Consider the following 26,199-nt stretch of genomic DNA (forward strand, 5'->3'; position numbering starts at 1 on the left):
GCACTGAGCAGGGGATTGGACTAGATGGCCTGTATGGCCCCTTCCAACTCTATGATGGTATGATTCTAAAGATGTAGGCAAGCTGGAATGTGTCCAGAGGAGGGCAGTGAAGATGGTGAGGGGTCTGGAGACCAAGTCCTATGAGGAAAGACTGAAGGAGCTTGGTATGTTTAGCCTGGAGAGGAGATCACTGAGAGGTGATATGATAACCATCTTCAAGTACCTGAAGGGCTGTCACATAGAGGATGGTGCTGAGTTGTTTTCTGTTGCCCCAGAAGGTCAGACCAGAGCCAATTTAATTAATTTGAAATTAATCAAAAAAGAATTTTCAGCTAAATATTAGCAAGAACTTCCTGACAGAGCAGTTCCTCAGTGCAACAGTCTTCCTGGGGAGGTGGTAGGCTCTCCTCCTTTGGAGGTTTTTAAGAAGAGGCTACAAGGCCATCTGACAGCAATGCAGATTCTGTGGACTTAGGCAGATCATGAGAGGGAGGGCAGGAAAGGTTGAGTCAGTGCTTGGCTCTCGTGACCCTTTCTTGCATGCCCAGGGTAATGCCGATCATCACTTTGGGATCAGGAAGCAATTTTCCTCCAGGTCAGATTTGTCATGGATCTCGGAGGGGTTCTGTCATCTTCTGGTCATGAAGCAAAGGTCACCGGGGGTGGGGGTGGGGAGGCAGTTGTCAATTTCCTGCATTGTGCAGGGGGTTGGACTACATGATCCTTGGGGTCCCTTCCAGCACCATGTTTCTATGGTGAATGTGATATCACGTCCACCCCTTGCCCAACCCTCAAAGTTCCCATGAGTGCCTGGTCAACTTTTCTTTTTTGAGCTGCCTTGAGTCCCTCTAACAGAAAGAAGGTGAGATATGGACATTTTAATTAATGTGAAGAAGAACAGAATTGCTCTCCCTGAATCTGTTTAATGCCCATTTAAAGTAAACAGCCATCAATACACCCCCTGGCAATGAGTACCACCAGTCCATACAGTGTTGTATGCAGATGAATTTTCTTTTTCTTTTCACCCCTCAGTTTCCCTGGGTGCCCCAATCCTATCCAGGCATGAGAAGTCATTACCATGTAAGAGGGTGTCTTGGGCACGCTGCTTGGCCTGTGCCCTCTGCACTTCCTCTGATGGAGCTCCTTCCGCCTCCAAGATCTTCGCTTCCATCTTCACAGATGGTCCCCACTTCTGAAACAGCAGCGAGGGAAATGGGTAAGAGAAGGAACCAGCCAAGGAGATGGATTCTCCCCCCTGTATTGACCAGCAGAGCCGCTTCAACCACAGGGGCAAGAACCAGGGTCGAGCTTTTCCCCCAGCCTAGTGAATTCTCTAGAAGTAGAAGTACCTGGCAGGGAAGCTTGAATGGAATGAATGAAGCACCCTCACCTGTTCTGCCTGCCTCTTCTCCTCTGCCTGACTCAGGAGGAAACCTTCGGCCAGAGCCACTGCCTGGGAACTGGTCTCCGGCTCGCATTCCCTGACCCAGCTCTCCATCTCTGGGGGCAGGATATTCAGGAACTGCTCCAGGATCACCTGGTCCAGGATCTGCTTCTTGGTGTGCCTCTCTGGCTTCAGCCAGCGGTTGCAAAGTCGATGGAGCTGGCTGCAAACTTCTCGGGGCCCATCAGCCTCATGGTAGCGGAACTGCAGGAAGCGCTGGTGATGTTCATTAGAGATCACAGGGTCCTGATGCTGGACTTCTGGCACAGCTCTTTCCCAGAGCTCAACACCTCTCCCAACCTGCGTGGGACAGGGGCCTTTCCATGATGTCGTGCAGGTTCTGGATCCCTCTGGATTCTGCTCTTCCATCTCCTTCCCCTTCTATTGGGTCACTCCCAACTGTGAAAAGGTGCTCCCACTCACACAGCTATGAAGAGAGAGAGGAAAAGATATCAAAAAGACAGAAAGAAACCAAAAGAGAATGGAGCTACATCACTGATCCCGGTTAAGACACTCCCAGGATTGCCCTGCTGCATCAGAATGACTGTCCTTCTCATGGTTTGCAGATCGGGGTCGATGTCATTGTGCTATATTACATATTAAGCTTTTAAAGATATGCTTGCTTGGTCCTTTGGAAACTGGATCATCCTTACTTGGCTCTTTTAAAATAAGTTGCAGATGTCACAAGTTTGGTCTCCGATGATGCATTCTGGATGGGGGATATACTTCTGGGTAACACTGAACAAGATGTAAGGGTATGGGTGGACTGTAAGGTGAATAAGAGCCATCAGTGTGATTCAGCAGCAAAAAAGGCTGACACGGTCTTGGGGTATATCAACAGGGGCAAAACATCCAAATCATAAAATGTTATAATCTTGCTGTATACCACATTGGTCAGGCTGTGCCTGGAGTACTGTATGCTGTTCTAGAGACCTCGCTTCAAACAGGATGTGGACAGAATGAAGTGGGTACAGAGGAGAGTGATGAGGATGACCAGGGGCCAGGAGACCAAGCCCTACGAGGAAAGGCTGAGGGGCTGGAAAAGAGGAGGTAGAGAGGGGACACGATTGCTCTCTTTAAGTATCTGAAAGGCTGTCACTTAGAGGAGTGCAGGGAGCTGTTCTTGTTGGCAGCAGAAGATGGGACTTCCAATAATGGGTATAAATTATGGGCGGAAAGATACCGGCTGGACATTAGGAAGAATTTTTTTATAGTAGGAGTTGTTCAGCAGTGGAATTGGCTGCCTAGGGAGGTGGTGAGCTACTCCTCTCTGGCCATGTTCAACCAGGGGCTGGCCAAACACTTGTCAGGGATTCTCCAGGCTGATCCTGCATTGAGCAGGGGGTTGGACTAGATGGCCTGTATGGCCCCTTCCAATTCTATGATTCTATGACTGGGGATCAGCAGTCTGTCCTGGGGGCTACATCCCAAGGTAAACTTGAGCTCAGGACAAAATTTCTGATATTTACTTTTCTGGCATCTCCTCAGTAGACCTGAAGCATCAGGCAACAGCTCTGTCCATAAGCCTAGCAGCAGGGAACAGGCGGAAGTGTGTCAAGCTTCTCTGGGTAAGGCATAATAACAACAATAATAACAACAACAATAATAATTTTATTTATACCCCGCCCTCCCCCGGCAAGACCAGGCTAAGGATGGCTGACAACATGCAAGTATACATAATATAAACACAAAGTTAAAACAATTAAAAACATAACTAATACATTCAATAGCAATGGCACCTAAAATATTCTCCCTTAGGATGATATAAAAGAAGTGACTGACCATTGGTGCCCACCGTTGATGTGGAGGGACAGAAAGGATGGAGACGGAAAGAGCTTAGGGGTAGGGAAGCAAAACCAGGAAAAATGGAGGGAAAAGGGCCATGGGAGGGGAAAAAGCAAAAAAAGGGATAAAGGGATGCCAGCTCCAGGTATAGTATCGTCACTGCCCTCAACCGTATGCCTGGAGGAACATCTCTGTCTTACAGGCCCTGTGGAATTGAGTTAGGTCCTACTGGGATGAAGGGCTGCTGGGATGAACTGGCAGGTGAAGGCAACGGACCCCCAGGGAAGCTGCAGATGGGGGTGGCACTGGCCCAATCCTTGGGATACAGGCCAGCCAATCAGCATGAATAGTTCATCCCATGTTATCACGTTTGGGACTCCTCTCTGGGCCTCCTCACTTCTCAAAGAAGCTTTGAGTTCTTAGTGGGACCCAAACCCACACCTCCTGTTACCATCTGGAGGAATTATCCAGTCTGAGACTTTTTTCTTCTGGCACTTTGTCAGCTCACCTCTCTCACATAGCACCTACTCTTCAAGGATGGGTTCGGTTTGCAGGCTACTTAATTAACTCATACGTAGCTGGTTAATAAACTCATACATTTCAGCTGGGAATCTGGTATGGGAGGGTGTGTCGGACAGGAGGCTGTCCTGTCTTTGAAGGGAAAATCAGCCACACATGCAATGCTGATTCTATGAACTTAGGCAGTTCATGAGAGGGAGGGCATCTTGGCAATCTTCTGGGCACGGAGTAGGGGTCACTGGGGGTGTGGGTGGGAGGTAGTTGTGAAATTCCTGCATTGTGCAGGGAGTTGGACTAGATGACCCTGGTGGTCCCTTCCAACTCTACGATTCTATGAGCCCACTGGAGTGCTGCTCCAGCATCCAAATACCTTCGAGAAGGGGGATGAGAGGTTGAAGGGAACGCGGGAGAAGAGGGAGTTGAGTTCTGGCTCAGGGAAAGAGCAGGGACAGCTCAGGTCTGACTCAGGAAAAACAGCAGACAGAGGGAAGGGTGGCTTTGCCTGGTAGTGTGGCAGAGTTGTTTAGCACTATCTCTGGGAGAGAGTAGAGTACCCAATTGTTAGGCCTGTTCCTGGAGACAAGCAGACCTTGTACAATTTAGCCTGACTTTGGGGAATGGGCAGGTTGTGGTGGGTGGAATCCAGTGTGTGAGAGAGGATCCAACCTAGTGGCTACTCAGCAAAAAGCCTGTTTGTGCCCCTAAGCTTCAAAGGAACTTCTAACTACTCTCTGAAGCCATAACTGGAGACCTGTGCTGCTGATCTGCTCCTTTAAACCAGCCTGTAAATAAATAAATCTTCTTAGTTGTTTATATACTAATCTTGCCTCGGTGATCGCGATGATGTCCTTGTGCACCACAAAACTTACCTCACGGCAGCGAACCCAAAGCCTAAACGCTTGATACCTTTAGAACACCTGGTAACTGAGGAGAAGGTTTATAATGATAATTAACCTAGATCCCAAAACTCTTAGGAGGCTGTGTGTGTCCTCTCAGTAGGCAAAAAAGGGGCTTGTCCCAGAGGGAGAAGAACACTCCTACCCTGGAAGGCTCCATCGACACGGCCCCACAATTGGTTAATCTGGTCAGGGGGTTATGGTCAGCCTTTCTCATAAGGGGAATCAGAGAGAAGATTCCCTTCTCCCTTTATCTTTCCCCCTCACCCCTAGTCACTGCAAGAAGACATTTGCGCAACACTCTGGAAACTATCTGTCTTCAGAACAACCGGAACTGTGTTGAGACCCCAGGAAGCAGGACAGCGTGGTTATTTTATTGTATTCTACTGCCATTGAACTGTATGCCTGTTTTTAACACTTTCTTAACTTCTTTAATAAAGCTTTATTTTGCTCTCTTGTGTGTGTAACTCAAGGAGTTATTGGCACCAAACATGGGGGTGAGCTCTGTTGCATTATCGTACCAAGGCGGGTTTGCGGTGACACGTGGTGGCAGGTGCATGTTGTGTGACTGTGCTCTTGTGTTTGCCCCTGTGGTGTGGCCCTCCTTGGGGTGTGCACATCTCTTGCCTACAAACGTCTTGTGTCCCTTAGCCCTACCACACAAACCCCAGTGCAGGGGAGGGGATTGGGCACTCTGTCACAGCTGCCTCTGCCAAGCGCACTGCTGAGGCAAAGGGCGGGGGCAATGTGGTTGGAAGTTCCCGGTGCATCTCCCTTGCAAAGCATTGCTGCTGGCAGAGACTCGAACCCACGTCCCCCTGGTGTGCGTTTATTCCAGGGGTCCTGTTGCTCCTCATAGCGATGTGTCCTCCCGTCCCATGTGTCCTTCCTGGACTTCTGTATGTGGGCAGGCTGATATCAGGCGGCGTGGCTCTCTGTCTGCGCTGTGGCTGGTGGGAGCCGGTGGTGTTTCCACGGATAGTGGGTGGCGTTGCTAGGCTCTCTGAGGCTTGGGAATGGATTTTTTGTTTTGTTAAAAATTCGCTTCTCTGCAGGGTTGGGGGTGGACGGATGGGGGTGGGCCTGTCCCACCCAGGCAATGCATCAAGATTTCAGGACAGGGCCGCTGCTGATCCCAATACAGACAGGAGTCCCCTCCCCTCCCAAAACCCCCTTTTTTACTTATGGACCAAAAAAAGAGGCTTTTTTTCCTTTGCAGAATTAAACTGACCAGCCACAGAAAACCAGTTTCATACATTAATTTTTTTCTTGTACTGAAAGACACTGACTCCCCACCCTTCTTACATAGTGGAGCAAAGCCGCTGCTTGTTAGGGTTGCCAACCTCCAGGTCGAACCTGGACGTCTCCCAGAATTATAACTGATCTTCAGATTACAGAAATCAGTTCCCCTGGGGAATAATGCCCACTTTGGAGGGAGGGGGCTCTAGGGCATTACACCCCACCTCCCTCACTGTCCAGGAATTTGCCATCTAGGAGAGCTGACAACCTATGACTGATAGCAGCATTTTTTTAATTTTTATTTTTTTGCAAAATTAAAATGATCAGCCATTGCATGCCAGTTTCACACGTTGAATTTTTTCCTTGTACATAAAGGCGCTGAGAGCCAGCGTGGTGCAGCGGTCAAGGTGTCGGACCAAGATGGGGGAAACTCCAGGTTCGAATCCCCACCCCGCCGGGGAAACTAGCTGGGTGACCTTGGGCCAGCCACGCACATCTCAGCCTCGGCCCTGGCAAGTATTTGGATGGGAGACCTCCAAGGAATAACAGGATCGCGATGCGGAGGCAGGCGACGGCAAACCACCTCTAGATCTTTCTTGCCTTGGAAACCCTACAAAGTCTCCATAAGTCAGCTGTGACTTCACAGCAACAAAAAACAAAAGAAAACGAGTGGAACACAAAGGCCATTTAGGCAGGGGAGGTTTTGCCTTGGATTTGCTGCTCTCTAGATGCACGTTTCCCCCATCCAAATTCTCAAAACTCTGCACGGGGGGCTTGTTTTTGAGGTCTGAGAGTTTGGATGGGGGGAAATGTGCATCTAGAGAGCAACAAATGCAAGGCAAAACCTCCCCTGCATAAACGGCCACAGACAGACAATGATTATCTCCCCCCCCTCCCTTTGCACAGTGGAGCAAAACCAATGCTGATATCCGCTGTCCTCTCTTCCAGGATCTAACAGCTTATACCTCAATGACTTACTTGCAAGTAAACCTTGCGTGGATCCGGCCGCAGGGCTTTCCCCTGCTGTTGCAAATCTGGAGGCCTTCCTCTCCGTCCCTATTCAGAAGCAAACCCTTTCCCCCACCCCGCAGGAAGTGAGCCTTTTCTTCTTTTACGCCCCACCTTGCTCAGCCTCTCTAGCATACAGCTCCGTCGGCTTAACCATTTATGTGCTCCAGTAACATGGAAAATACTTCCCCCCCCCCCCAATGAGGATCAGCGCCCAGATCCAGAAGAACGACCTGGGCTTTAGCCAGGCTGTTGTCAGAGACAGCTCCATGCAGCTCAATGGGGCTGCTCTGGAGTAACTCTGCACCCTGTTGCACTCCCGCCATCTAAAATAAAATAGTAGCTGCCTGCCCTCTCCACTCCCAAATGCCCAGGAATTTACTACCCGGGAACAGGCAACCCAATGATTGACAGCAGCATTCCTCTCTTCCAAGATCTAAAATTGCAAGATCTCCCCCCCCCCCCAAAAGAGATGTCTGCCACTTCAAACCCCCTCAAAAGCCCTGGCAAACAGATCTCCAAGGTGCTGCAAGATCTCCAAGGTGCTGCAAGATCTCACCTCTTCAGGGAGACCATCCCACAGAGCCAGAGCCAAGATGGAAAAAGCTTGGGCTCTGGTCGATGCCAGATAGGGTGGGAGGGGGGAAGGATTTGGGTCTTGTTATTTTATCTCGGTGTTAGCCGAGGATGTTTTAACTATTTTTTTAATAACATTTTATTAGTTTTTAACAATATTATAACACAACATAAACTGCATACATTCCCATTCACATACAGATTTGGGTTTTTTTCAGGGTTGGTATTTGACATTTTAACAACACCATAAAGAATCATCTTATTTTTTACATTGTCATTTTTACATTGTCACGTTGAGCAATATAATAGCTATTTATCCTTTCTGCTATAAACTATGGTTTCTTAACATATTATTTAATTTCGTCTCTATTACAGCATACTGGTATCTACATTTATAACTTCAGATTTGCGTATTCAAAATAACACATCCAATTGTTTCGGAATTCATTCATCATTCTTCCTCTCAATGTAGTAGTTAATTTGGCCATCACTGCATATTCTGACATCTTTTGTTGCCATTTCTCTATTTCTGGAATCTCCTCTTGCTTCCACATCATTGCAAAGACAACCCTTGCCGCCATTGTCATATAACTAACTAAATCTCTTCAGTTTTTTTCTAAGTTCTCTGATTCTAGTCCCAACAACATGGTTTCCGGGTACAAGGGAAATTTAATTTTTAGAATTTTCTGCATTTCTTGGTGTATCTGTACCCAAAATTTCTTTGCTTTCTTACATGTCCACCACGAATGAAAATAAGTCCCATCTTTGTCTTTGCATTTCCAACAACGTTTATCATATGATCCATTCATTTTGTTGATATCTACTAGTGTCATATACCATCTGAAAAATTGCTTGTACCAATTCTCTCTCAAGCCATAACTCAATGTGAATTTGATTGACTTAGTCCACAGAGTTTCCCATTGAAGCACTGTTATCTCTTCGTTAAGGTTCTGCATCCATTTGATTGTACGTTTTGACTTGTTCTTGTTCTGTTTCATATTTAAGTAGTAGCTTATACAATCTTCCCATTATGTGAGCTGTTTCTTTGCTTATTAATGCTTCAAATTCTGTACTTTCTTTTCACTTATTCTGATGATAACAGTCTTGTCTACATTTTTCAACCATTCTGTTATATATTAACCAGTCTATTCTCCTGTTTTCCCTTTTGATTTCTTCCCAAGTTTTTTTATTTTCTTTTGTTTGTTTACCATGTCTTGATATGTTATAAAATCTGTGCGCTTTTTTTCTCCCTTGTCTAGATATACATCTGTTGGAGACATTATAAAAGCTGGAGATGGGCTCAGTCTATTCCTGTTTCTCAAGGATCATAAAATCATAGAATCATAGAGTTGGAAGGGACCACCAGGGTCATTTAGTCCAACCCCCTGCACAATGCAGGAAATTAACAACTACCTCCCCCCACATCCCCAGTGACCCCAACCCTCCCCCCGCCATGCAGGATCCCACAATCAAAGCACTCCTGACAGATGGCCATCCAGCCTCTGCTTAAAGACCTTCAAAGACGGAGACTCCACCACCCTCCGAGGCAGTGCATTCCACCATCGAACAGCCCTCACCGTCAGAAAGTTTTTTCTAATGTTTAGGTGGAATCGCTTTTCTATTAATTTAAATCCATTACCCTGTGTCCTAATCTCTGTAGCAACAGAGAAAAAGCTAGTTCCCTCATCAACATGACATCCCTTCAAATATTTAAACATGGCTATCATGTCTCCCCTCAACCTTCTCTTCTCCAAACTAAACAAACCCAACTCCCTAAGTCTCTCCTCATAGATCATGGATTCCAGACCTTTGACCATTCTGGTCGCTCTCCTCTGGACACGCCCCAATGTTTTAACTATTATTGCAAGCCGCCTTGAACCAAAAGGAAAGGTGGGATATAAGTGTTTTTAATAAATAATAAAGAAAAATTAAAGTGGAGAGCCTTAAGAAATCTGTGCATCCTGACACCCTTCTTTAGCTCGCCTGTGAATCGGCTAGCCCATAGACTATGTTCTTTGTCTTCTTGGAGTCAGCTATCTGTGCCTACTTGGAGGTTGAGGTGCTCTTCCTGCTTTTTGTAAACAAAATCTTAAAAGACTTTGTTGTTTCAATTCCTCCTTATTTTCTGTATGAATTCTTTCTGTCTAGTAGAATGCTCCCCCTTTTTCAGGTGGACAAAAGACTAGATAGCTGAAGTAACTGGACAGCTAACAATGGATCCCTAAGTAGTGAGCTGTTAGATCTTTCTCTGAAAGGGAACATGTCCAAGGTACCTGGGAATCAATGGCCATCCCCTCTGCCCAGGCACAAGGAACTCTGGGACTGGTAGTTCTTGAGAAGGAGCCTGTCAGAGCGAAGCTGAAGCTCTCTGCTCCTCAACTGCACAGTCACACTCTCTGCTTGAAAGCAGGGCTCACATGTCTGTGAGTTGGTGAGAAAACACAGTAACTGTTCTGAAATGTCTGCACTGCGTTCAAGTTCATTTCTGATCATAGTTTAAGGCACTGGATTTGTTCAAGAGCAGGGCCTTTTTTGTGGTGGCCCAGATGGAATGCCCTTGTCCAAAGAAGTTCCAGTTATTCAGAGAAGTTCACTGTGAGTTTTCTGGTCTAGTTTTAAATTGTTACTTTACACCGTTTTGTCATGTACAGTACTTGTCTTCAGAACTCTGAAAAACACCTTCTGAATGTTTTCATTAAAAGAGGTCTGGCAAGGCACTCTGTTCATGCTCAGAGGCATTCTCAGCCAATGGAAAACTAGGCTGAAAGGTAGTAAAAAAAAACAGTGCACAAAAGTCAGAGAACATTCACCCAATGCTTAAAGATTTTAAGCCCTCAAAAAAAAAAAAAAACTGAACATTTTAACTAAGGCCGAGTAACCCAAAAGTAGCAGCCTAGATCTTACCTGAACAACATGCTTTACAATTTTGAAGCTGACCAACTGACCTAATGTTGTATTGGCAATGGCACCCATTCACTATTAATTTTAGGAAACAAGAGGGCTTTAGCAACAGAAAGGTTTTAGCGGGGGGCGGGATTTCCCACCCCACATCTCAGAGGAGAAAATTTTCTCACCCCACAGTAAAGTCGAAAGGAAAGTTTACTTCAATGGGCTTAGAAAAGCATGATGCTGCTCAGCATTGCTTGGCAATCCTTCCAGCTCCAGTGTACACCACAGAGTCAGGTTCCCGTTTGAAGGAGGGAGAGGACACTAGGAGATCCTGTCCAATGCCTCAAGAAACCTCACATTGGATCCCAAACAGAGACTCCAGCAGAGACACCTCTGAGGCTCTGAAAGTCCCCCAGAACATTCCAGAATCCAAAAAGCACAGAGGACAAGAGTGAGCCCTCTGAGACCACATGGTTTATGTCTAGCAGGTATCCTCCAACCCCACTTCTGGGATTTCTCAGTCAGATAGGACTGAACTATCAGAGGATGATGCCCCCAGTTGCCATCTTGGCTACTTGGCAGAGAAGGATACCACCGTCTATGGTATCAAAGGAAAGTCAGTAAGGACACTCTCTACCCACCCTCCCTTTACATAAGAACATCAGAAAAGCCATGCTGGATCAGACCAAGGCCCATCAAGTCCAGCAGTCTGTTCATGCAGTGGCCAACCAGGTGCCTCCAGGAAGCCCACAAACAAGACAACCACAGCAGCACCATCCTGCCTGTATTTCTAGCCCCCTGATCATTTTGGTTGCTCTTTTCAAGCTCTGTGATATCCTTTTTTAAGTCTGGTGACCAGAACTGTTCACAGTATTCCAAGTGTGGTCTCACAATAGATTTGTACAAGGGCAGTATGATAGCAGCAGTTTTATTCTCTATTCCTTGCCTAATTATGGCCAGCATGGAATTTGCCTTTTTTACAGCAGCCACACACTGGGTTGACATCTTCATCAACTATCCACTGCCACCCCAAGATCCCTTTCTTGGTCTGTCACTGCCAGCACAGATTCTATCAGTGTACATGTGAAGTTGGGATTTTTTTGCCCCAATATGCATCACTTTACACTTGCTCACATTGAATCACATTTGCCATTTTAATGCCCACTTCCCCAGTTTGGAGAAACCCTTTTGGAGCCCTTCACAGTCTGTTTTTGTTTCAACTGCAAACTTGGCCATCTCACTGTTTACCCTCAGCTCCAGGTCATTGATAAACGAGTTGAAAAGCACTGGTCCCAACACAGTTCCCTGAGTGACCCCACTGCTCACATCCCTCCATTGTGAGAACTGGCCATTTATGCCTACTCTCTGCTTCCTATTTTTCAGCCAGCTCTCAATCTATAAGAGGACTTCCATAACTATCAAGTTTGCTTAGCAGTCTGTGGTGGGGGACTTTGTCAAAAGCCTTTTGGAAATCCAAATACACAATGTCCACAGGTTCATTCTGAAGGAAATGGAGTTTTTCTTAAGAATGATCCTGAGTCTGATTAAGGACTAAACAAAGTGAGTTTATTCAGAAATCACAAACTTGGTAAACGACTGAGAGACAGGCTTATTCCTAACTAGCATCCATAACTAACAGGGTAATATGCAGCCTGTTACTCCTCTCCTTAACTGTAACAAGGAGGAAGAGGAGGGGTGCCTTACAACAAACAAGAACTCAGGAAGGGAAGGGAGAAGGATCACGACTAACTCTCACACTTGCTGCCCCCTGCTGTTCTTCCTTTCTTTAATCAAACTTTGTGCACTAGACATTGTATTTCCAACACATTCATGTCCACATGTTTATTGGCACTTTCAAAAAACTCTAAAAGGTTTGTAAGACAGGACCTACCTTTGCAGAAAACATGTTGGTTTTTGCTCAGCAGGGCTTGACCTTCTATATGCTTGACAATTCTATCTTTAATAATGCTTTCCATCAATTTACCTGGATCAGACATTAAGCTAACTAGCCTACAATTTCCTGGGTCCCCTCTGGAACTCTTTTTATAATTGGGATTTACACTGGCCATTCTCCAGTCCTCTGATACAGAGGCTGATCTAAAGGACATGTTACGTATCATCGTTGGAAGTTCAGCAATTTCCCATTTGTGTTCTTGAAGAACTCTAGGATGAATAACATCTGGTCCCGGTGACTTGTTAGTTTGCAGTTTGTCTATACATTCTAGAACTTCCTGCCTTGTTACCAAGCCTTTTCCCGCCTAATAGTTTCCTTCACCTTACCCATTAGCCATGGCGGTGATCTCTTGGATGTTACATTGCCTTTCCTGACCTGCGGTATACAATCTAGCTGAGCCACTAGTATTGAGGCCTTGAGTAACTCCCTAAGCCTTTTCCATAGATGTAACCCTCCTAACTGTTTCTTTCAACTTCATTTTTACCAGGTTCCTCATTTTAGAGAAGTTCCTTCTTTTAAAGTCAAATGTAATTGTGTGAGATTTCCCAGGCACATAGAGCATTATTCCAATGAGCATTATCTTCAAGGAAACCTCTTGTCTGGCAAACTTGGCTGAATGTTTGTTTTGTAAAGTATGGGATATTTTCTACCCTCCCTATCTGTGATGCCTCCACCTTTATAACTTCTAGTGAGTAGGCTATCACTTCCATTGCAAACTGTAGAGAAATGTTCTGGAGACAGCCTGGGCCAGGATATTCCAATTCCCTTCGTTTTTGGCACTGCCCCTTCCACACATCCTAAGCTGCTGGCCAGTTTTTGAAAACAGAAGCTATGTAGTTCGTGTCACATGGATTCTTTGATGTTGCCAAAGGTCTGATGTTTGAATATACCTCTTTCCACACTCTGAGCACTGATACGGTTTCTCCCCTGTATGGATCCTTTGGTGGCATAGAAGGTGGGAACTTAAACCAAATTTCTTTCCACAGTCTGAGCACTCATAAGGTTTTTCACCATGTGGATCTTCTGATGCCGCTGAAGGTGGGATTGCCAACTGTATCTCTTTTCACACTCTGAGCACTCATAGGGTTTTTCACCTGTGTGGGTTCTTTGATGTTGCTGTAGGGATGATGTCTGACTAAACGTCTTTCCACACTCTGAACATTTGTAAGGTCTCTCCCCTGTGTGTATTCTTCGATGCACAGTGAGGCTTTTGCGGTGACGGAAGGCCTTCCCGCACTCTGAACATCGATAGGGTCTCTCCTCTGTGTGGATTATGTGATGTTGCCGAAGGAGTGATGCCCACTGAAACCTCTTTCCACACTCTGGGCATTTATACCTTTTCTCTTCAGTGTATGTTCGTCGTTGCACAGTAAGGCTTACACGATTGCTGAAGGTCTTTTCAGCCTCTGTGCACTGATACCGTTTCTTTCCTGTGTGAATTATCTGATGCTGTTGTTGGTGCGATCTCCCGCTGCAGCTGTTTTCATATTCTGGGACTTTTGGGGGCTCTTCCCTTGTATGAATTCTTTGATGTGAAGTAAGAACTGTTCTCCTACTGAAGCTCTCTCTGTACACTGAGCAGTTATACTGTTTCCCTCCTGGGTGAATCTGTTGATGTGAAATAAAGTTCATGCTCTGACTGAAGTTCTTCCCAAACTCCACACTATCCTTTGGTTTTTCCTTGGTGGTAATTCTCAGCTGAGCACTGAGGTTCTCTCTCGTTTGTGGTGGCTTTTCTTGCTGGACTGCGAATTCCTGGAAGTGCCCTCCTTGGCAAGGAATGGGATTATCCCTCCTCTCCACTAAGCTACTTCCATCCTGCCTCTTTTGTTCATGTTGATTCCCGAAGTTTCCTTTTATATTTCCATTCTTGCATTTTCCTGACAATGACACCTGCAGTCCCCCATTATTTTCATTCTCCTGCACATCTCCTGCTTGAACAAACAGAGAGACAGAGATCCAGTTACTACTGTGGCAAGAAGCCAAGTCTCAGACTGATCCCTCCTAAGTGATCTGTGTGTATTTTGTGTCCCCTGCCGGAACCGATTTTCTGCCTCAAGCATGAGGCTGATCATCCCTTTTGCCCAGCCAGGCCCAACAAAGGAATACATTCTCTCTTTCCTCCCTCTCCCCTAAATAGGAATGCATCCATATTAGCTTTAAAAAGAAATGTAGCAGTATCCCTCCCCCCTCCCTCACACTGGACATGCCATGCTTGTTTTTCTTGTCTGGTCTTTGTGGCTGAACATTATCATAAATGGCAGCCTTGTCAGGACCTGCGGCTGTACACCATTTCTTCATATTTCAAAGCCCTAAATGGTCTGGAACCATAGTATCTGTGGGACTGCCTCTCTCGATATACCCCCAAAGAGCATTATGCTCAGCTGGTAACAACTTACTGTTGGTCCCTGGCCCAAAATGTATCCCGCTGTCCTCAGCCAGGGCCGGGGCTTTTTCAGCCTTGGCCCTGGCCTGAAGGAATTCTCTATCAAATGAGCCCTTTGGGCCTTGGTTCAGTTCCACAGGACCTGTAAGCCTGAGATGTTCCACTGGGCCTATGGTTGGAGATAGAGATGCTTCCACTCTAGCTAACCTCCCTCCTCCTGTTCTTCCCTTCTTCTTTCCTGTTTTTTTCCTCCCCCTTATTTTCCCTTTCCCCTTCTCCCTCCCTTTTTGTCTCCTCTCTGATTGTTCTCCCCAAAATTGGTATTATTCTTGGTATTATTCTTGAATTTCATATTTGGTTAGGATTTTAAATGTTAACCTACACACCTATGCTGGTCAATGACTGTATTTAATAAATCTTATATCTTATCTAATCTTACATCCTATCCGTCTGTATAGGTATTCATTTTAACTGTATATTTTAAATGCTGCTAGCCGCCCTGAGCTAGAGTCCGATCCGGAAAGGGCAGGATGAAAATCAAATAATTAAATAAATAAAAATTTGGAACCAAATAATTTGTAGCTCCCCACATATCTTTGAACAAGAAGTGAAGACAAGGGGTAGAAGCCAGGACTTCATTAGAAGAAATCCCACAATTCAAAGGGCTTTTTGCCCAGCCAGGCCCTATTGAGGAACAAGCTGTATATTCTCTCTTTCCTTCCCCTCTCAAACTGGGACATCCATATTCCTCCCTCTACACCCAACTTAGAATCATAGAGTTGGAAGGGACCACCAGGATCATCTAGTCCAACCCCTGCACAATGCAGGAAATTCACAATTAACATGTCATGCATGGTTCTGTTCACTGGTATTTATTTCACTTGTACCCACCCCCTTACGCACAGTGAGGACCCAAAGCTGCCTACACTGTTTTCCTCTCTTCCATTTTATCCTCACAACAACCCTGGGAGGTAGGTTAGGCTGAGAGAGTATGACCGGCCCAAGGTCAGTCAGAGAGCTTCCGTGGCACAAGTAGGAATTCAAACCCGGGATCCCCAGGTACTAGTCCAACACTCTTAACTCTTCTGCTGCTTATTTGAGGGCACCTGTTTTTAACTTATAGACTTAGTTTTAATCTCTAAATTATGGTTTTAAATTGTATTATAATGGTTGTGAGCCGCTCAGAGCCTGACCCGGTCAGGAATGAGCAGCATAGAAATCTTAAAAACAAATAAAACCACTACACCACACTTGCTCTCGTGGTTCAACATGAAACATAGGTGTCAACTGCAGCCCCTCCAAGGCCTGCAATTGCACATAATTGAACAAATCATACCTGCTTGGAATGGGAGGAGTCCAGAACCTCATCTAGGGAATCTCACAACCTGAAGAGGCAACCATGCTTTTTTAATTATTATTAGGATGTTTTTATTTATTAGGATGCAAAAATTCAAGTGTTACAGTTTGACTCTTGAATTGTGTGGAGGTAGGGCAGCACAGCACAAGGGCGTTGAGGGTCTTGGGATCCTGTAACTGGGGGAAGGGGGAAAGGATTAACAGCAGTGGTTTGGGGTGGTGGACCCTGATCTGGAGAACCGGGCTCGATTTCCCACTCCTCCACATGAGTGGTGGATGCTAATCTGGTGAACCAGGTTGGTTTCCCCACTCCTACATATGAAGCTGGATGGGTGACCTTGGGCTAGTCACACTCTCTCAGCCCCACCTACCTCACAGGGTGTCTGTTGTGGGGAAGGGAAGGTGATTGTAAGCTGGTTTGAGTCTCCCTTAAGTGGTAGAGAAAGTCAACAGATAAAAACCTTCTCCTCCTCTTCCTGCCTCAGGTTGGAAGGGAAGGGGTTTCCAGTTCACCCAGGTCCTCCCTCCTCCTCCCGAGAAGTTGTTCCGTTACCTTGTTGTTCTGACTTCCACAGTGGAAAAGAGCAGCCCCAGGCTGCTGGAACCCGTCTCCCCTCAATTCCCTGTCCTGTCAGAAGAGGAGGGTCTGCTAATGCCCGCTTCTGGGCTAGAAGCCCACCCATGTCTTCTCATCTTGGGCCAACCAGGCTACCATGTGGGGGAGAGGGGGGCGTGGCCATGGCCCTGACAGGCAGGTGATTACCTGGTATATACTCATCAGCCCCCACCTGCCACTATTGGCAGTTTGAGTGCTGCAGTGGGCCCAATCAACACTGGGAGGGGGGGAGTGGCTCCTGCCCCATCCCCTGGCCCGTGTGTAGTAGGGATGGGCCATCAGCAGGCCTGAATGCTCAGCCGGCTCTTAAGAGAGTCAGGACATCACTCCCTCCCCCATCAGAGCAGCTGTGCACGGAGCCTGCATGTTGTCAGCGAGGGCATGCAATCGGACCCGGGATAGCGAGGTGACTTTCGTTTCATCTCTCCTTCCCGTGGGAAGGAAGAGGCAACAGCCAAAAGGCTCGAGAGATCTCCACTTCAAAGTGACTTCCTGATTGTAATCCTGCTCTGATCTTAAGGTGTGAATTCTCTCTCTTGGTATTGGGGAACCTCTGATGTTTTGCATTTCAAAGATGTTACTTGTAAACATGCTAGTGTGTGTACTCTATAAGAATACCCTCCAAATGATTTGGCGCCATTGTAACGTTGTGTTTCATAGGTTACTGTACCCTTCCTTTCAAATAAATTCTACTTTAAACTCTCTGCTAACGTCTGGAGTAAAGTGGATGATTCCTGAGAGGCAACGGAGTCCTAGAACCTGACAGTACGTTACAATCCCAACCTTTTTTGTTTTCGGGTTAGAAGTAGTATTAGGATGTCGGCACCACCCTCGGTCCCGCTCAACGCGGGAGAGGAGCTTCGGCAGACTCCCGCTGATATTGAGGTTGGTCAAGGAGCAGCGACCCCGGAGCAGCGCCCACCCGGGCCTACCGATGTCCCTGGGAGGCCGACGTGGACCCCCCGATTCTCGGAGACCGGGCAGCGGCAGAGAGCAGCGTCAGAACCAGGAGGCGACTTCTACCGGGGACCGCTGGCCGCTTGGTATGGAGAAGGGGAAGGGTGGAAGGACCCCACGCTCGCTCACACCCCGACCCTCACTGCAGAAGCGGCCACTCTGATACGCGGACAGAATCAGATGCTCGTTCTGCAGAATCGGGACCTGCAGACTCAGCTAGATACCTTGCAGCGAGACCTGGCAGCCGTTCTAGGGGCAGTGAGGGGGCTTGGACAGCCCGTGCAACAATCCCAAACGGGTTCACGGCCGACTACAGGACCGCTCGTTGTTGGGGAGGCTCCCACGCCCAGACGCCCTACGGCCAGAGACCTGAAGGTATCTTTCGACGGGTCCAGCTCACAGTTGTCTCACTTCTTACTCCAAATCTCCGGCTTTATGAAGAACCAGGGGGAGACCTTTGCCTCGGAAGAAGCTCGGGTCAGGTATGTGATCAGCCTGCTGGAGAAGGAGGCAGTGGAGTGGGCAGTGACAGCGGCGGAAACTATGCCCCGAGTTTTGGCATCCCTGGATGAGTTCTTGTGCGCTCTACGACGCCGGTTCGAAGACCCCCACCGGGGGGAAAAAGCAAAGATTGCCATGCGTCGTTTGAAGCAGGGAGCCCGCTCAGTAAGTGAGTATGCACAGGACTTTTTATCTTTGTCGTGCAAGATAAGGGAGTGGAGTGAGGCCACAAAGGTCCAGCATTTCCGCGAAGGGTTGCGGTGGGAAGTGCTGGATGGCTGTTTGACTTTGGGAGATCCAGAGTCAGTGGAAGAGTGGGTAAATTTGGCAGCTCTAGTGGAGAACCGCAAGCTTACCCTCCAGTTCTCCAAGGATCGTCCTTCGAAGACGATCCCTATCCCGCCCACGAGAGGGGACAGCGCAGCAGGTCCCAGGCGAGAGGGAAGACATCGAGGAGTCTACAGTCTCGACAGGGCACGTCGGTTCAGGGAGGGAGCTTGCCTTCAGTGTGGGAAGATGGGTCATTTTGCAGCAAGATGTACCAACACGCCGTCAGAAGGGACGAGCAACAGGGCGACACAAGAGCGGGAGGCGACACCACCTCGGAACCTGGAGCACAGGAGAGCGGAGGGGACGAACGGTCGCCGGGGGGCGGCGGCCCTGCAAGCGGAAACCTCATCGGATCGTGGCACCCGAGATAGCTTCCGAAGCCCCTCACCGGCAAAAAACGAGGACGGCCTTCTGTGAGGGAACCGGCACAGAGGGCACCCTTGGAAGAAACCAAACCGGCTCCATGTAGGGTGAGTGACCAGGGAGAGACATTGCTGATACCTGTTGTATTACGAAATCCCCAAGGGGGGGAACCGGTGGCCGTTGTGGCTATCGTGGACTCCGGGTGCTCCCGGACCCTAATTGATCAGGCGGTGGTAGAACGTCTGAGAATTGGGACTCGAGAACTGGATCAACCCTTACATTTCCATCAAATGGATGGGAGTGACCTGCGGGGGGGGCCGGTTCATTTGCACACTCGCAAGATGTGGCTGGGGGTGGGAAACCACTGGGAACAGATCCACTTCACGGTAGTGCCTAAGATTTCCTACCCGGTGGTCCTCGGCGTTAATTGGTTGGCGGGACATAACCCGAGCATTGACTGGGAACAAAGGCGGGTGGTGTTTGGAGCTCCTCAGTGCGAAAAACACAGCCGGGATGATTTACCCGGGGGCGAAGGGGGAAGCGCCGCTGCCTTGGAGGAACCCACGTTGCCCCCAGAATATAGTGATTTCGCAGATGTATTTGAGGGGACGGACTGTGACTTATTGCCTCCTCATCGCACTACGGATTGTGCCATCGAACTGATTAAGGACGTTAAACCGTCCAAGGCCCGAGTTTATGCCATGAGTCCTCAAGAGAAAGCAGTGCTGCGAGAATTTCTGGACAAGAACTTGGAGCGGGGCTTCATACGACCGTCCAAAGCTGCATTTTCTTCTCCCTGCTTCTTTGTGAAGAAGAAAGGTACATCTGATCTCAGACTGTGTGTAGACTATAGGGGGCTTAACGCGATTACTGAAACTAATGCCTACCCCCTTCCCTTAATCCCAGACCTCCTGAGTGTGTTACAGGAGGGTTGTATTTTCTCGAAAATTGACCTGGCGGAAGCCTACTACCGGGTCCGGATCAAGGAGGGGGATGAAGCTAAGACAGCCTTTTCTTGTTGTTATGGGTTGTTTGAATTTTTAGTCATGCCGTTTGGTCTGTCTGGGGGGCCCTCGTGCTTCATGCAATTAATTAATGAGATTCTACACGACCTCCTATTTAAAGGTGTGGTAGTCTTTTTAGACGATTTGCTCATTTACTCCAAGGATCCCGCAGAGCACAGGGAATTGGTGCGGGAGGTGTTGCGTCGTCTAAGGGACAATCATTTGTATGCTAAGTTATCAAAATGTGCATTCAACCAGGACCAATTGTCGTTTTTGGGTTATGTGATCTCGCCACAAGGGTTAAGCATGGATCCGGAGAAAGTGAGGGCAGTGTTAGAATGGGAACCTCCCAGAACTCGCAAACAGGTTCAGCAGTTTTTGGGGTTTGCGAACTTTTATAGAAATTTTATTCAGGATTTCGCTCAAATAGCTTTGCCTATTACTGATTTGCTTAAAACCAAAGGGAAGGGGCAAGGGGCCACTTTTGCACAATACCAGGTACCTTGGACCGCCAGGTGTCAGGCGGCTTTTGAAACTCTTAAGGAGCGCTTTACCTCTGAACCCATTCTGGCGCACCCAGATTGCTCCAGGCCATTCACTTTACAGGTAGATGCCTCGGACAAGGCGATGGGAGGCGCACTCCTTCAGAGGGATGATCAAGGGAGGCTTAGACCCTGCGCATATTTTTCTAAGAAGTTCTCTGGCCCTGAACTCAATTGGCCAATTGGGGAAAAAGAGGCAATGGCGATTAAACATGCACTCACGGTTTGGCGACAGTTCCTGGAGGGGGCTGCCGAGCCCTTTGTGGTATGTACTGATCACCGCAACCTCGAATCTATTTTGGGTCAGCGGAAGCTGTCAGCCAAACAAGTGCGTTGGTCTACCTTTTTCTCTAAGTTTAATTTTACCATCAAACACATGCCTGGGAAAGAAAACTGCTTAGCAGACGGACTGTCTCGCATGCCGCAATATGAGTGTCAGGTTGAGCGGCCGGTGGGTTCTCTTTTCACACGGGAACACCTGGGTTTGACTCCAGAGGGGAATAGTGCAGGAGTTCTGACCAGAGCGCAAAGCCGCGCGGCGGCACAGGACTCGAGTTCGAGTTCCCCTCGTGAAGTGGTCGCTCCCACCTCCTCATCCCCAGCAGTCCCCGGAGAACTCTCAACCACTACCGCTGGGGAGGGGGGGGGGGAATCTCCCAAATAGAGCGAAGGGACCAGGCTGAAGGGCCGGTACCCACCCCCTTGCCGGGGTCGGATGTTGCCATTCCCCGCCTCTGGGCAGTTCCAGAAAGCCTCCCGGAGGTAGTCAAGAAAAGGTGGGGGGAGGCTCTTCAACGGGAGCGGGAGGAAGAATCTATCCCGTCCCAGATGACGGACAAAAACGGTATCTGTAAGAACAAACATTACGTGCCCAGGGAACTGAGGCGGGAGATATTGGAACGGAGCCACAGTTCAACAATAGGGGGACATTTTGGGTTTGCTAAATCCTTACACCTAATAAGAAGACAGTTTTGGTGGCCTGGGATGCGCCAAGACATCGAAGTATTTATCAAATCCTGCCCTGTGTGCGCAACTAGTAAACGTTTGATGGGAAAACCCCCGGGATTATTAAAGCCCCTAGAAACTCCCGAGGCACCCTGGCGAGTGATTGGGATGGATTTCATAACAGACCTCCCATCCAGTCAGGGGAAGACTGTCCTGTGGGTAATCACGGATCTTTTCTCTAAGCAAGTTCATCTCGTACCGTGTGAAGGGATGCCATCTGCACATAAACTGGCTCGCTTGTTTGTGCACTGCATATTCAAATTGCACGGATTTCCACGGAAGGTCCTGAGTGACAGGGGCTCCGTGTTTGTGTCCAAGTTCTGGAAAGCGTTTTTAGGAATTGTAGGTGTGCAGTTGGGTTTGTCATCTGCCTATCACCCCCAGACGGATGGGCAGACCGAAAGGGTTAATGCGGTGATGGAATGTTATTTGCGTTGTTTTGTTAATTATCACCAAGACAATTGGGTTGATCTGCTGCCACTGGCAGAATATGCCTACAATAACTCGGTGCACTCTGCAACCGGGGTGAGCCCATTCAAAGCAGTTTATGGAATGGATTTTGGACCATTAGGGGCTGTACCCACCCCGCCAGAAGGCGATCCCCCCGAGGTGTCTAAATGGGCTCACACAGTGAGGAACACTTGGCCCTGGCTTGTAAAAAACCTGGAACAGGCTAAAGATAGGTACAAACTACAAGCAGACAAACACAGAACACCTCAGTGGGAATTGAGGGTCGGAGAAAAGGTGTATCTTTCCACTAAGAACCTCAGGTCTTTACGCCCGTGTAAAAAATTGAGCCAACGGTTTGTGGGCCCATTTTCTATCTCCAGAGTTATCAATGAGGTTACGGTAGAGCTGGAGCTACCCAAATCCTTACAAGGGGTGCACCCGGTGTTTCACGTGAGTCTACTAAAACCCTTTCTACAAGCACCAGAATGGCACCCCGAACCCGAAGCGGCAACTCCCATCATGGTACAGGGCGAACGGCACTTTGAAATCTCCAGGGTGCTCGATTCTCGGAGGCGCAGGGGCCGACTGGAATATCTTGTGCGTTGGAAACATTTAAATTCCAGTCACGATGAGTGGGTGTCCGCTGTTCACGTACAGGCTCCAACCCTTGTAGCGGATTTCCATCGCCATTACCCGGACAAACCAGGAAATCTGGAGGGGGGGCCTTTGGGGAGGCGGAGTGTCAGCGAGGGCATGCAATCGGACCCGGGATAGCGAGGTGACTTTCGTTTCATCTCTCCTTCCCGTGGGAAGGAAGAGGCAACAGCCAAAAGGCTCGAGAGATCTCCACTTCAAAGTGACTTCCTGATTGTAATCCTGCTCTGATCTTAAGGTGTGAATTCTCTCTCTTGGTATTGGGGAACCTCTGATGTTTTGCATTTCAAAGATGTTACTTGTAAACATGCTAGTGTGTGTACTCTATAAGAATACCCTCCAAATGATTTGGCGCCATTGTAACGTTGTGTTTCATAGGTTACTGTACCCTTCCTTTCAAATAAATTCTACTTTAAACTCTCTGCTAACGTCTGGAGTAAAGTGGATGATTCCTGAGAGGCAACGGAGTCCTAGAACCTGACACATGTTCAGGAGCACACAGCAGGGGAGATTTAAAAAAAACAAAAAACAAAAACAAGCCAGAAGGGCTGCATTATAGCCAGGCTTGTGGGTTTGCTGGAGGCATCTTGCTGGCCAGCATGGTATAGTGGTTAAGAGCGGTGGACTCTAGTCTGGAGAACCAGGTTAAATTCACTGTTCCTCCACATAAAGCCTGTTGCGTGGCCTTTTGGGCCAGTCATGGACACATGAAGACATGAAGCTGCCTTATACTGAATCAAACCCTTGATCCATCAAAGTCAGTATTGTCTACTCAGACTGGCAGCTGCTCTCCAGGGTCTCAGGCTGAGGTCTTTCACAACACCTACTTGCCTAGTCCCTTTAACTAGAGATGCCAGGGATTGAACCTGGGACCTTCTGCATGCCAAGCAGATGCTTTACCACTGAGCCACAGCCTCTCCTCTCTGAACTCTCTCTGACCCACCTACCTGCCTCTTGTGGGGGGGGGGGGGAAGGGAAGGAAATTGTAAGCCGCTTTGAGACTTTTTATGGTAGAGAAAAGCAGGATATAAGCACTAATTCTTCTTCTTCTTCTTCTTCAACTGGATGTAGGACTAGATGGGTCTTAGATCTCATACAGCAGGGCTCTTCTGAACCACTTTGAGAAGGTTCTTGCATTGATCTTTTCAGCCCAGGCCCTTTCCCCATGATATGGAATAGTGTGGACAATTTAAGGGCAGAGCTTCCCCAGAAGGAGGGTAAGGAGCCACAGCTGAGTCCAGCCCCAGAAGCAGCTTCCAAGCATCTCAGGCCCCAGAAAGCCTACCACTCCCTTCTTACCCAGCCGACTGGCCTCTCCATCCTCCTCTTCTTTGACACCGATGGAAAGCTGCCTCAACTCACCCTCAGGCAGAGCCTGGCTTGCCTTGGAGACATTCCCAGTCTCCTCCTCCAAGGGCACCTGCAACAGCAGAGAGGGACAGACCCTTTCAGGGCAGAGCGACGGAACAGGTTAGGGAGAAAGAAAGGGCAGGGCTCTGTTCCCAGCCCTGAAGTTAGCAGCAAGAAGACACCTGGACAGAGTTCCCTTAATGAATAAAACTGTTAAGGAACACTTTTGGGGCCCAGAATTATAAAACAAACAGAAAAGAAAACTGGAACCAGCCTGATCCATAAGCTGAGAAGGAGAGCTCTGGTAGACCAGCTCACAGATGCTGTGATCTGTTTGTTTGGTTTCTAGCTTTTAAAAATAACTGCAATGTGAACACACAGAGGACCTGCCATTTGCGAGGGAGAGTCCAATGCAGGCCAAGCACACGGTCCAGGATGGCAAGTTACTGCACATCCTCCAAACCTTCATTGACCTTCCACAGAGAGGAGGCAACAGACCAGCAGGGTCCCCCAACCTTTGTGACCCTGCAGGCACCTCAGAATTCTGACACAGGGCAGTGGGCACAATCACAAGATGGCTGCCAAAGGAGGAAGAGCTAACCACAAAATGTGAGGGAGCGAGGTTATATAATTCTAATCGTAACACTTCAGCATTGCAGGTGGAAGCTGCGCTTAACAAGATGCCTTTTAATCTGCACAGCCAATCAGAAGCCCTGCTGGCTGGGCAAAAGCCCCACCCACAATTTAAAAGCACTTGGCAGGTGCCAGAAAAGGTGTTGGTGGGCACCATGATTTCCATTGGCACCATGCTGGGAACCCCTGGGCCAGCCCATTCCCCCATGGCATTTCTCTTTGCTCTCCTGACATTGACAGAGATCTCAGCCCCAGCTGCACCCCATGCCTTCCCACTAGGGTTGCCAAGTGCCAGGTGGTGGCAAGCAAACCCCCGCCAATCCACCTGGCTGCCCGCTGACCAGCTGAGGGTCGGCAGCCAACGCATGCACGCAGCGACCCATCACTTCCAGTTAACATCCGGAAGTGCCGAATCGTAAAAGGCCTGTTGTGATGCGGCACTTCCAGGTGTAAAACACATCACAAGGGGCCGTTTTCCACTCAAACTGGGAGCAACAGGCCTTTTACCACTCAAACGGAGACTCCTCTGAAGATGCCTGCCACAGCTGCTGGCAAAACGTCAGGAAAGAAAATACCAAGACCACGGTTACACAGCCCGGATAACCTACAAGAACCAATGAACTCTGACCATGAAAGCCTTCGACAATAGTTTGAGTAGTAACCAGCCCTTTGTGATTCTGTGTTTCCAGGTGTAAACCGAAAGTGAGGTAGCACTTCCGGGCATGCGCGACTCCCCCCACACACACACACCTCCACTCCAAAAACCTCCCACCAAAGAAGAAGGGGGACCTGGTAAGCCTACTTCCCACACAGCAAAGGGGCCTCACCTGCCTCACAAGAAACTCCTCAGCCAGGGCCACCGCCTGGGAGCAGCTCAGGGGGCTGCTTTCCCTCACCCGGCTTTGGATCTCCAGTGGCAGGATGCTCAACAGCTGCTCCAGGATCAAGAGCTCCAGGATCTGCTCCTTGCTGTGATTCTCCACTCTCAGCCACCCACGGCACATTTCCCGCAGTCGGCTATAAGCCCCGCGTGGCCCCTCAGCCTCCTGGTAGCAGAAGCACCTGAACTGCTGACGCTGCTTCTCTTGGCTCATGGCTTCCCCCAGCAAGATGGCTGCCTTCACCTTCCCATAATCTTCTTTGTCTCTGACATCCAGCCTGCTGAAGGCATGCTCTGCTTCCCCCCTGAGGGCTGGCAGGAGTCGGGTCACCCACTCTTTCTGGGGCCACTGACAGGCTTCAGCTACCTGCTCAAAGGAGGCCAGAAAGGCCTTGGCATCTTCCCAGTGTGAAGGTTTATCTGGTAAACGTGGGATTCCCCATGGAGAGTGAGGGTTTTCCAAAGTCCTGAGGAACTGCTGCCACTGGGCTTCCCAATGTGCGAGGGAAAGGGATCCCTCCCCTGCTTGCTGGACCATTGGATCTTCTTGTCTCCTTTGTAGGAATTCCTCAATACTTCCAGCCTGGAGGACATGAGGGGGTTTTCTTATCCCCTCGGATGCTGTGCTTTGCCCCTCTGTTTTCATACTGGATGATTGCTCAATTAAGAGGTTCCTATAAAAATCTGAAAATAAAATACAGTGTTGTAGACTGGGCTTCTCCCTGGAGAAAAAAGAAACAGCACAAAGTGAGAATGGATAAAAGTGGGCCCGATTTGGTTTTTCCCGGTCAGTATGATTATATATATTTTCTATTAACTGCATACATATAAATTCTTATTAATCTGTTTAAAATTTCATTTA

The 26,199-nt window shown here is 48.3% G+C and overlaps 1 protein-coding gene across 1 annotated transcript; it reads right to left on the reverse strand.

Annotated features, from left to right (window-relative positions):
* Positions 1-1,825: 1,825 nt before the first annotated feature.
* On the reverse strand, positions 1,826-25,875 carry LOC130491361 (zinc finger and SCAN domain-containing protein 12-like). The gene is made up of 5 exons (XM_056865118.1): positions 25,354-25,875; positions 23,774-23,894; positions 13,378-14,241; positions 13,201-13,297; positions 1,826-1,871 (listed from the first exon to the last, which is right to left on the reverse strand). The coding sequence occupies exons 1-5, from the start codon at positions 25,873-25,875 to the stop codon at positions 1,826-1,828; spliced, it is 1,650 nt and encodes a 549-aa protein (XP_056721096.1).
* Positions 25,876-26,199: the final 324 nt, after the last annotated feature.

This window comes from Euleptes europaea, chromosome 1, assembly GCF_029931775.1.
Source record: "Euleptes europaea isolate rEulEur1 chromosome 1, rEulEur1.hap1, whole genome shotgun sequence".
Taxonomy (NCBI): Eukaryota; Metazoa; Chordata; class Lepidosauria; order Squamata; family Sphaerodactylidae; genus Euleptes; species Euleptes europaea.

Coding starts and splice junctions, on each gene's coding strand:
- LOC130491361 (XM_056865118.1), bottom strand. CDS start 25,875: ATGGTCCAGCAAGCAGGGGAGGGATCCCTTTCCCTCGCACATTGGGAA. Junction 23,895..25,353: donor CACTGGAGATCCAAAGCCGG/GTGAGGGAAAGC, acceptor CTGCTGTTGCAG/GTGCCCTTGGAGGAGGAGAC. Junction 14,242..23,773: donor TGGAGAGGCCAGTCGGCTGG/GTAAGAAGGGAG, acceptor TTGTTCAAGCAG/GAGATGTGCAGGAGAATGAA.